This window comes from Dendronephthya gigantea, unplaced genomic scaffold (assembly GCF_004324835.1).
Source record: "Dendronephthya gigantea isolate DGI-Jeju-01 unplaced genomic scaffold, DenGig_1.0 000036F, whole genome shotgun sequence".
Classification (NCBI taxonomy): domain Eukaryota; kingdom Metazoa; phylum Cnidaria; class Anthozoa; order Malacalcyonacea; family Nephtheidae; genus Dendronephthya; species Dendronephthya gigantea.
Window position 1 is genome coordinate 267,449 of NW_021163046.1, and position 11,964 is coordinate 279,412.

At 39.3% G+C, this 11,964-nt stretch overlaps 2 protein-coding genes across 3 annotated transcripts; one reads left to right on the forward strand and one right to left on the reverse strand.

Annotated features, from left to right (window-relative positions):
• Positions 1 to 3: 3 nt before the first annotated feature.
• On the reverse strand, positions 4 to 6,196 carry LOC114525932 (LIM domain-binding protein 2-like). 2 transcript variants are annotated; one of them, XM_028547391.1, is made up of 12 exons: positions 6,081 to 6,196; positions 5,670 to 5,798; positions 3,958 to 4,030; positions 3,561 to 3,660; positions 3,109 to 3,281; positions 2,678 to 2,875; positions 2,369 to 2,438; positions 2,235 to 2,285; positions 2,028 to 2,075; positions 1,867 to 1,926; positions 1,023 to 1,272; positions 4 to 898 (listed from the first exon to the last, which is right to left on the reverse strand). In XM_028547391.1, exons 2-12 carry the CDS (start codon positions 5,708 to 5,710, stop codon positions 751 to 753), a joined length of 1,212 nt encoding a protein of 403 aa, XP_028403192.1. In that variant the 5' UTR covers positions 5,711 to 5,798; positions 6,081 to 6,196; the 3' UTR covers positions 4 to 750. The 2 variants fall into 2 exon arrangements, with proteins under 2 accessions (XP_028403192.1, XP_028403193.1); XM_028547392.1 differs by having other exon boundaries at positions 783 to 893.
• Positions 6,197 to 6,704: 508 nt separating this feature from the next.
• LOC114525931 (arylsulfatase E-like) lies at positions 6,705 to 11,761 on the forward strand. The gene is made up of 4 exons (XM_028547389.1): positions 6,705 to 7,148; positions 7,653 to 8,159; positions 8,508 to 8,705; positions 10,881 to 11,761. The coding sequence occupies exons 1-4, from the start codon at positions 6,713 to 6,715 to the stop codon at positions 11,495 to 11,497; spliced, it is 1,758 nt and encodes a 585-aa protein (XP_028403190.1). The 5' UTR covers positions 6,705 to 6,712; the 3' UTR covers positions 11,498 to 11,761.
• Positions 11,762 to 11,964: the final 203 nt, after the last annotated feature.

Sequence of the window (11,964 nt, forward strand, 5' to 3'; positions counted from 1 at the left end):
GTTTCATTTTTTCAAGGACTTGACTGAAATATGTACATTTGTCTTACCGTAATATATATACTAAGTCTGAAAAACAGCGCTCTAAATAGTGGCTTTTGACGAGAGTTTGGCATGGAAGTATTTTACAGTACTCTATAGTTTCCAGTGTTTTTTCCCCCCCAAACCATTCGCCCTTTCTTTTACCACAATAACATGCAATATTCTAACACCGTATGATAGCACCGAGAAAGGACTGCGCACGAGAATATGTACAAGCGATGACCGAGGGTTACCTGGACTAGTTTGCGCATGCCGCAAGCGCGCAAATCATGTTGATTTTTGTTGCCGAGGCTTCGCGCAAACGACGCGTGTCGATGTAACCCGAGGACTCTTGGCCACTGATCTAAAAAGAAAGACTGAATAGAGCATCCGTTTTGCATGATAATGATTATAACTTTGTTACTGAAAGCAAATTGATACTGAATAATTTATTCTCAATCAGCCGGTGAATAAATAATGGGGGGCTATTATACTCAAAATTTTCAGATCTCGCAAGTGGTATTTCGGCTATAAATTTTTCTCTCTGCACAATCCAGTCAATTATTTAGATCAGTGGTTTCAAGCGGGAAATCTCGTATGGAGGTCGATGTTCCTATGGCCTTTGAAACGAAATGATGCGACGGTCTACAGTTTAAAAACGCGGTCTGAAATTTCGTTACATAAGCACTTCAAATAACTCTGTCTGTCTGTCGTAGCATGTTGTTGCCATAGTTACTCGTTCACGCCATCCTCTTGTGACGCTTTCCTGACCTCGCCCGCAGCTGACCACGGTGTCATCACTGGACTGCTATTCGCGAGAGGACTGTTGCGGAATTCATCCTCTTGGGTGACAGCAGTGTCATAACCCGTGTTCTCTAATCTGAAAGAAGAAACCCTCGTCATTCAAGATCAAAGACGTCTCATAATGTAAACACGTGCTCTCGTAATGTAAACACACAGCAGTTAAAGCCGCCCCCCCCCCTCTAAAATTGAACCAAACCTACGATGTTAATCTCGTGATAAGCCTCTCATCTTCGTCACAAAGCTCTCCGCCCATCAACGAAGGTTCGCCTACGACCATGACATCCTGCGAAGTCAAACCAAAGTTTCCAACCCTGCTGGGTGACATCGAGCTCTTTTTTTTATTCACGGTGCTGTTTTGCGGAAGAGGAGCGTTGGCAGCGGACGAGGAAGTCGGGGTTGTCGGTTTTCGCTTTGAAGGACGGCGTTTTGGCTTCGTGTTTGGATTTCCGTCTGGGGAAGAAATCGACGCCATCGTAAATTAACGTATCTAAAATTTCTAATGCCTTGTATGTATTTTGCCGTTTAACTTGTATTTTCTCACGTTTTTATCACAGCGAAGCTCCAACGAGGCTCAATTCGCCATAATGAAAAAGATAACGGAGGTGATATTAATGTTAAAAAAACATTTTCGTTCCGAATTCAGTTCAGTTAAAAAAAAACAATTCAAAATGTTTGTCATTTTACATCAATTCACTGAAAATTATCTTCCTTTTGACGAGTTTTGTTCTTGGCAAGCCGTCGTACTTTTTTGTCAACAACGGGATATTTTTTTTTGCCAACGGAAAGATATAACGGACGTGGACATATCAACAAGCTCTTTTGCCGAAAATCTCATATTTTCAACAACAAAAAAACTATATACGTTGCCGACACAAAGTTAGTCAAAAGCTCGTCATTTCAAACCAGATTGACGTAATACATGAAGCATTTTTCATCGCATCTATCGGAAACGAGCCAAATTCAGAAAAAAATCTATTCTAATCAAAACGCCGCCATCTTTTTTTATGGCGAATTTCAAGCGATGTCCGATAGGTCTTATTTTACCTCGCTTCGACGCCGAATTTCTCCGTTTTCCGTGGATGTTGATATTGTTGTGTTGTTGAACTGCAGAGAAATATAAGAAAATAGACTTAATCTACGTATTCATATGGTGAAATTAAGGTTTAAAGGTTATTTATACGACAAACTTAAGCTTTTTTAATCACCTGGCCAAGGCATTTCAGGTTGATGGTTGCCCTCCATTCCAGGAGCACCTGAAAACAGTATTTCTTGGTTAAAAATATGATTAAAGGTTATGTCCCTAGTTATATAAATTAAATGAGCTGGCGCTCAGGTAGGAATTGAACCAACACCTCTATGGTTTCGAAACGCTGAAATCACAATACTTCCTATAGGTATAAGAGAGTAAGTACCTGACGAAGTAAACATTCTCCATCTTTGAAAAAGCGTCGATTTGAGGCAGTCTAAAACAACAACAACGAAAGTTACGAGCTATTTTATACACTCGCTTGTGAATCAATATTTCAAGCGTATATATTCCACTTACCTCTTGGATTCATGTTGTACGTTTTATGTCGAGACATTAGCTCTTGCATCGGTTCAAGAATGAAACAAATCTGCAAAATGAATAATAAGAATATCAGTTTTCGGGTTCAGTATTGCTGTTCTGGCTACAAATCACAACAGTTACATATACTGTATGCTGGATATACAAAACGCGACTAGTAGTTAGCCTTAAAAATCTTCAAAACAAACTTCCAAAAGGGTATTTTTAGCATCTTTTTGGAATTCAGAATAGTTTTCATGTTTATTTGTAAGGCAGGCGCTTGACTGAAGTGAATTTCAAGAGTCTTACGTTAAGTAATGTAAGCGTGTTGCTGGTCATTCCTTTAATGGTGATATTTTTTGCTTGTTCGTCCATGAAATTAGGATCCGTTTGAAGAACACTGCGTGAAACAAACTCCTCGTGATGGTGGACAAAGAAACTCCAAGTTCGTATCCTCATCAAATCATCAAAAGTGAACTCTAATATCAGTCGTCCTTCGGTCAGAACCTAGAAAAACAAAACAAACTCTCATCTAAACAATACTTATCTTTTTTTTACAATTAAAAACTCAACGAGATTCTTAAAACCCCCTCTTAAAACAACTGATATCTAAGCGACGTTTTCTCAAACACGAGTGCCATTGACTTTATTTGCAAAGATTAGACATGCTTTCTATTTCATGATGTTAAATGTTTAACGTGGTTGTTATGGCTACAGAGCAGAAGTACATATTACTCTACCTTTGTGTGAAGACGTTTTATGTAAGTCGTCGTCATTGTCGCCTTATCACAGTCCAGAACAATGACATTATTTTGATAGCTTTCCTTTGGCTGTACCAAAGAATAGGAAAGATCTGTCGCTCCACCGTCAAAAATACTTCGAAAATATCGCGGAATGAGATTTCTGCCAATCGCTGGAGGAAGATTATTGCAAGAGATGTATTTGGTTAGTCTGACGTGAATCACAGATCACCAAGGGCTTACTAAAGTTCCCATGTTTCTTACATTCCCAGCTAACATTGTCTTATTTTGATGGTGCAACTATCAATCAAGTTATTATTGAGCTAATCTGGTTGGTGACTGAAAGTAGCTCCATCACCATAATAATTCACCCTACGTTGTAGTCACATGCAGACAAAATCATTAACTTATTGTTATCTCTACAAGGAAGGTGCATAATACCACCAACTTACTGAAAGTTTTAGGGCCGTCGTCTAGACAAAAATTGAGCGTCATGGTTGCATCATCTTCGAAGAATTCAGATGTGAATGCATTCCACCAGAGAATGTCAGCCTGGTGAGGTGGAATTTTTTGGAAAAAAAATCTTAAAACTTAAATCTTTCACTTTTTACTCAGTTTCAATTTTTTTGGAATAAGAGATACCAAAATTTTCAACCCAAAAACAATATTTTAAGGGTGTGGTCCCAATAGGTCTAGAAGATTATTACAGTCTTTAAAACAAGACTAACATTTGGTAAAAATAATCTCTTTTACCTTGCAAGAAACAGGTAAAAAAGTTCATGTCTCAATTTTAAAACATGTTCACTAGTTAAGCTGATTACAACACTTTCAATACTGAAAAAATTTTACCTCGTTTTTTTCCTGCAGACGTTTGTTTAGTTCGTAAATTCTGTAGTCAGGATTGGCATAGTGAGTGTGACACCTGAAATTTTACCAGAATCCATTATTAGCACATTTCTGACTGTTTTAGTATCAACTTAAGTCTAAAGAATGAAGCCGAGACATACTCCAGATACATATGGAGTTCACACATATTAAAATCCTTACTCCAGATATACATGGAGCTCAATGGCAACAGCTGCTCTTTTGACCAAATTTGCTATTAGTATTCCAGATATACATGGAGCTCACTGACAACACCAGAAAAATTAGCCAGGTTAGGTCCTTACTCCAGATATCATATATGGAGCTCACCAACAAATTAGAACATCTTACTCCAGGTAAACAAGGAGCTCACTGGCACATTTAGAAGTTCTTACTCCAGGTATGCGTATGGAGTGCACTGGCAAGAGCAGACATATTTGATGAGAGAGTTCCCACTTCATGTATATAAAATTATGGAGTTCATTGACCCATTAGGACTTTGTACCCAGATATAATGAAGTTCATTGAAAACAGCAGACATATTGACCTTCACTTTAGAAATTCTAACTCCAGGTACATACGAAATTCACAGACATATTTGAGGGCCAAGGAAGGCAAAGTTCAAAGTATATAGAATGGACATGTGTTAAGGTATGTAGCTCATTGCAAAAGGGTTTGTATATGATGGAATTTTGAGCCCATTTGTGTATGTGCTTGCAATGACCGAGACAAGACTAAATTTCTGTGGAGAAAGCTAATAAATTTGACTTTATGGCAACTGTTTAAAATGCCTCAAATTCCAAATATAATGAGAAAGGGAAATTATGCTGAGCTCCTAGTGGGGAGAGGTCAAATGAGAGTAATACTTGTGCACTTTATACATCATTGAAATGATTATATATCCGCCAAAATTGCAGAAGATTTAGTCCATTTTTCATCACGTTAAATGCAACAACCCCTGAAGCAAGAAATGGATTTTTGCATCCATATTTATATACTGAGAAATAGTATATCAGTGTTATTACTAGTTCCCACAAAAGTTGGGATGGGTTGTGAAAGCAAATTATTTCAGAAAGCAAACAATGGCTTTTACTAATTGCTACATGGACAATCGAGGTTTTTTATTAGACCTTTCTTCATTCAAGCATTCCTTTCAATGAGACAAAATGTGTGCAAACATTGTGAAAAGCACTAACTTCAACATAAGCAAATTAATAAATTATATGTAAGGAACTTTTTTTTGCCCACAGAGAAAAATTTTCAAAAAAGTACACAACATATATTTGCCTGAAGCGTTTACCCAGCGTTTGTAAGAATTTTATAAGTTCTAAAGGTGACCACATATGAAATATATTTCGCATAAAAACGTCGCCTCTGATATTGGTAATTTGGAAAAGCTTTGACTTGCCCAGTGATATTTAACAAAGACCTTTGCGCTAAGCCAGAAAAATACTACTTTAACCGTTTAAAAGATATAATCATTAAACCTAAGCACTTGTGCTTATCTTTGGATGATATAATCTAAAGTACAGCTAGTTGAAAATGGTCCTATTGTACAATAATCGTTGTTTATACAACGATCTCATGCGGCAAATTGTGCGAAGGCAGCCCATAGCCGATAGGAGTTCGTCGCGAGCTGTGCCATTTACAAACCGTGTTTTAATCTGACCTTACGAAGAGAAGGACGGAAAACTCACCCTTGTGAGAAGCTAGGACTCGGTAAGGGCACACTTGGCATCCTCTGAGGCTCAATTTTGACAAACGGGCGTTGAAAATTCCCTCGAGAAATTTTAAATTCGGGCGCTCGCGTCTTGAACGGCCTGTTCCTACAAGACAAAAGAGGTCAAAAATATTAACATTAGCCTTGAAATGCAATAATCTACGGCATTACAAGCCTCGGACACTTGTAGAATTATAAATCCCGTGCCGTTAGTTTCGCGTGTGTTGATCATTTCAAAGCAAAAGGCACGGCATGTTGATCTGTCATATTTGTTGAACTCGCCGAGTTGTGTCTACGAGGTGTAAAAGTCATACAACGGTACCAAAAAATTTGGCCTTTTGCTCCTGCCTATAAGCCCTCGATCGCTGTGAGATAGAAGAATACGTACCCGTGTATAAATATCAGATGGTCAATATCATTGTTTTGAACTCAGATCTTGGAAAACATCGCTGTTTTAATAAACATTCTTCTCTTTACAGCGTCCATAGGCCGCCATCTTTGTTTAGAGAGTGAATACTTCAATTTCAAACGCGCATTGTGTACTATAGGGACAAAAACCCGGGGACCAGCGTCACGACCGTACACATACCCGATCGGGTATATTAATTATGGGAAGGGTAATAATTCCATGTTCACTATACGCCAATATGCATACAACACCCTTTGTGAACTGTAAAAAATCCGCTGTAACTATGTAAAATACAATGGCTGACTCGACCATGGTCGAATGTGCCGAAAAATGGCGGACACGACCATGGTCGCAAAATTTTTTGTGTTTGTAAAATTTTGACTAATGCGAGTATTACCAAAGAGGTAAACGAGAGTTGTTTTTTTTTAAACGAGAGTACGCGAGTCTTGCAAGTGGTAGGTCGATCGTCATGGTCGATGGTTCCAATTCCAATCATGTTTGCATGAAGACCACGAGCTGTGCCACGAGGTTCAGCTGCCTCGTATCCAGGTCCCTGGCGCTTGAGATTAGGTCGTAATCAGTCGTAATATAATACCAAAATCGACAATAAAATGTATATTCTCGGAAAGTCGCAAGGAGTCTTCGATTTTCGGAGATTCTTCGATTCTTCGACGAGCAAATTATTCTGCTCGTTCCTATTCGCTAGTGTTCTATGCAATGTCGAAGCGGGAAGACCAAATTTTGTTGTATTTATTGTAGATGACCTGGGCATCGGTGACATTGGGTGCTTTGGTAACGACACGATTAAGACGCCAAATATTGATAGCATCGCATCGCAAGGAGTGAAATTAAACCACAATTTAGCTCCTTATTCCATGTGTACCCCAAGCAGGGCTGCCACTCTCACAGGAAGGTATGCCGTGAGGTCTGGCTTCGCTGCTGGCCCAGGCGATGTGAGAGTTATATCAGAACTTGCTATGTCTGGTGGTTTGCCAGCTAACGAGATCACGCTTGCAGAAATTTTGAGGGACGATGGCTATAGAACGGGTTTGTATTTTTATATATTAGTGCATTGTTGGCAGAGAAATTTGTAAAGTAAAAGAATCGACAATAATATTACCTGATATATATAAAATGTTCTCACTTGTTTTACATGATTCACTATCAAATGTAATACGATATTGAGCTATTGTTGTTGAAGTGGTTAGAACAATTAACACGTGTATGTCTGCATGTTAGTATGTACCTTTCTGCTGGCGAGTAAATAAATTGGAAAGCTACTCTGTGCCGAGCTCTGGGTCACAACAGGCGTACAGCAACCAGCAAAAAAATTATTTAAAGATGGGTTTCTTGGCGATAACCAGGTCCTTCGACCTTCCCAAAACTCTTATCGCCGTTTTTCATGCGTGCAAATAGATGTGACATGCACTTACACTGTACAAGTTATGAATATTATATCAGAATATACGAGTTGTGTTAACTTGGTAAATTTTAAACCTGAGCGCACAAGCAAGCCACTGAGCAACAACGCATTTCTATTCCCCTACGTAGGACTGATTGGAAAATGGCATCTGGGATTGAACTGCGAGAACAATAACGATTCCTGCCACAATCCAATCAACGCTGGGTTTCAGGAATATTACGGTCTGCCTTTTACCAATGTCGGTGGGATATGTACGCGACCGGAGGATGGGGTGAGGGCGGTAAAGGCATCCCAGAAAAAAGCCAGGAACCGTATTGTGGCAACCTTGCTCCTCGCTATTGGACTCTATTCTCTGGGAATCGTATCGGCAAAGTCTGCACTGATATTTGCACTGGTATTTTCAATCATTTTCTCGTTACCCCCGTTTATTTTGAAGATGGTCATATCGAGAATGGAGTGTCCTTTGATGCGGGATTTTAATATTGTGGAACAACCCGTTGTCATTGAAAATTTGACTGTGAGATTTACCGAAGAAGCAAAGAGCTTTGTCAGGCGAAATAAAGAACATCCTTTTCTTCTTTTTATGTGCTATATAAAGGTTCACACATCTCTCTTCACCTCACCGAAGTTCAAAGGTAAATACAGCAAGTTTTTCGTTGTCCTATACACGTTGTCAGATCAACACATACATATTTATAATAAAATTACATGGCTGGTGAGATAGAATAGTATGTCTGTGCAGACAAAAATGTGTAATTTGAATACAGAAATAAGGTCTATTCGATGTAAATAGAAGTACGTATATAATGCATAAGATTCAGTCATTCACAAGATATATGAGAGTATTTTTAAACTTTGGCTTATCCACCGTTTAAGCTAAACGCCTTTCGAACAACCGGCCCCTGTACTATAATTAAGAAGCCGTGGAAAAACAGTATTCGGACGTTAGCTAGCTGCATTGAGTCAACTTGGGCATTCTTTAGGCCACAGCGTTCATGGAAATTACGGTGACAACGTCGAAGAAATGGATTGGAGTGTCGGGGAAATAATTTCGAGTCTCAGAGATGAGAACCTTTTGACGAACACGATGGTGTATTTCACCTCAGACCACGGGCCACATTTGGAGGAGACTATGGATACGGGGGAGTACTGCGGGGGATGGAGGGGGAATTACACAGGAGGTGAGTTGATTGTGAGGAGTAAAGTTCGTCGTGGTCATAACCTGTTCTTTTCGAACACAAATCCAGTTTTCTGGGATATCCGTTTAGAAATTAGTCGGTTGGTAACACATTTTGGAAGACGATTTTGCGGTGAAATTTGGGGTGCGTGCTCTTTGAGAAACGAAGCATAATCTTTGCTGTTACGGTGCAAATCGTTACGAAAGAGCAGTTTCACATTCCCATTTGTCTTAAAATAAGACTAATGTGAATTTATTTCAAGTTTTCGAGCACCGATATATTAAAAACAGTTCACGCGCAACTATACCGCCTTAAATAAATGTCATTACGTCCGTGCGCGCGAGCGAAGCACGCTTTGTCTTTTAGGCCCGTCCAGTGAACTGGCCGGTCACGGTCGCGAAAAACCCAGTACGCGAAAAACCTGAGAACGAGGATGGTATATCACTAGTGTCCAGGCTTCCACAGGTTGGAATTCAATATGGCGGCAAATGTGAAAGTTTACCTATTTAACCTCGTCCTAATATCTCTTTGATTCCATGGACAACACCGGTCATTTTCATTTTCCTGACACAATAGTGTTATCAATCTTTTATCACCTCTCTCTTCCCGACTTAAGAAATGCGTCGATAGTTTGTAAACAGTGGAATAATTTGGCCCGATCCGCGTGGAGAAAATGGCTGAAACGTTGGGAAACTACATCGAAGATTAATATTTTTGGCGATGAGAATAAAATCACAGATGATGTATTGAAGTCTTGCTTCACGATCGGAAAAGAGAAGTGGTTACCTCACCCGATAGCCAGGCTTCGAGAGTACGTCACTGTGAATATTGAAAACGCCGAGGTGAATGATTGCGAGTTTTCTGGCTTCAACTCGTCGGAACTTACTCGTATAACTCTCCTCGTACGACTAAACCCGTACTGTGCCTTCACCACGAGAGGCAAAGATTCAAATGACAGTGATATTGTCAGCGCGTGCAAACAATTCTGGAGGGAAGAATTTTGGTCAGGTCAAGTGGAAGAGGATTCAGAATGTTCTTCATCATCAGGTCAAGGTCAAGGTCAAGGGATATTTGACTCATACGAAGATATCTTAGAACAAGCTAACTATGTATCTCGCCAGGCAGCACTCGATAGAATCCTCGATTTTTTACATCCGGAAAAGTATTTTGGTTGCTATGGAGATGATGCAATGGGATGTTCGAAACCATACCTGATTGATGAAGAAGGGAATGTGGTAAAAACCAATCCTAAGAAAATCAATGACGAAGAGGAGGAAGAGCCACCTGAGGAAGAATACGGTGATGACGCCCATCCTTTGTCACTGGACATCTACAATGAACTCAAAGCAATATTTGCAGACAAAAGTGACAATTTTATATTCTACTTCCTGACAAATGGCTGCTGTAATGAAAACGAAAGATATGGTTATTACATGTTAATTAGTGACACTGCAGTGTTTCATGTAAAACAAATTTATGCATTATGACTTTGTGATATTCACTTCTGTTAAACTCGTTTTGCAAGCAAGTTCATATTATATTTTGATAGATTTGAAGTTGTGTTTAGTAGCAATGCAGCCAAACGTTTTTTAATTACCTGTCTTAGGCCTCCAAAGTGTGTCATAGATTTCAGCCACAATCTTAAAATGTAAGGGGTGGAGTTAAAAAAGAAACTATAAACAAAGTGTTTAAAAGTCTATTTATGAAGTGTATGTTAGACGTAAAAGCAATCGATAAAAAAATAAATAAATGAGGTATTTCAGCTATTATCCATTGTTTTTAATGCGTTCGGCCAGGGTAGAGATATGCACCTATTCTTTGTTTCGGCCAATGAAAAGTTTGAGAAGTGCTATTCGCTAGGCAAAAAAGGAACAGCGGGAATTGTATGCCGTGAAAATCGGACTTCAGAGGCCACAGAGGCCTTCAAAATTATTTATACTTTTTCAACAATTCATTGTATCAGCCATAGGTAAAGACTTCGTACTTGAAATAGCAAAGTTGAAAAAAGATTACGAAGTTCGTTTTGAAACAAACTTTCTCACATCTTAAAACCATCTCATGATAGATTTTCAACCTTACGATGATGATCACCAGTCAATTTTTCCAACCTTAGAGTTGGGAATTTCTGTTACTATTATAAAAACAGTTTCTCAAATCTCAATTGCGTCGTTTTTGCAGGAAAAGGTCAAAGTTGGGAAGGAGGTATCCGTGTGCCAACAGCCGTCATGTGGAAAGACAAACTTCCTGAAGGCATCACCATCAACGAACCTACAAATACGATGGATATTTTTACAACAATGACCAAACTTGCGGGCTCCAGTGTGCCTGAAGACAGACTTATCGACGGCAAGGACATCCTTCCGCTGTTAAAGCAAGAGGAACCCGTCTCTCCGCACGAGTTCATGTTCCATTACTGTGGCTCTTCGATACACGCGGTCAGATACAGACCGCGGGATGGTAATATCACCTGGAAAGCACATTTTGTAACACCGATTTGGTCGCCTGGCAAGCAGGAATGTGAAAGAGAGGATATTGTGTGTGGGTGCTTCGGTGACCACGTTGTCCAACATGATCCACCGTTGCTCTACGATATCACCAATGATCCATATGAGAGCAACCCCCTTGAGACAGGGGACTATAAAGATGTGATATTAAAAATGAAAGAGGCCATAAGACTTCATAAACTGGGAGTTAAACCGGTTCCGTCTCAACTCTCATATCCGCACAATGTTTGGCGTTCGTCTCTTCAACCTTGCTGTAACTTTCCATACTGTACTTGTGTTGAAAATTCCTGAACTCTCCGTTCTTGTCTTTGTCAGTTTAAGTCATGCAACAGAAGAAAACGTTTGCTGGGATTTTCTACCTCATTTCGGCCACAGAACGATGTGATGTAAATATGATTCACAAGTTGCGAGAAAGTGTTTGTTTTATTGCTTGTTTTGGCGATATTTTGCTTTGAAAACATGTCCTTCGGAAGACGCGAAATAAATGACGAGTTAAACAACGTACCTTTTGAAAACATTTATAAGCTTGCAGATTATGAATTATTCCTCTTACACCGCTTTGTCTTGACTGTATCCATGTTCATCTTTGCTATCTGTCATGCTTCATATATCTTGTTTCTCTCGTTTTATTTTGCACAAAGTTTATGAAACGCTTTTACAAAAAGGTTTACGAAACGACAGTTAAATTCCTGACGTACGTTCTCATTGAAATACAAACTTTCTGTCTTAGCCAATTGGAAAGTTTGTTGATTACCAGT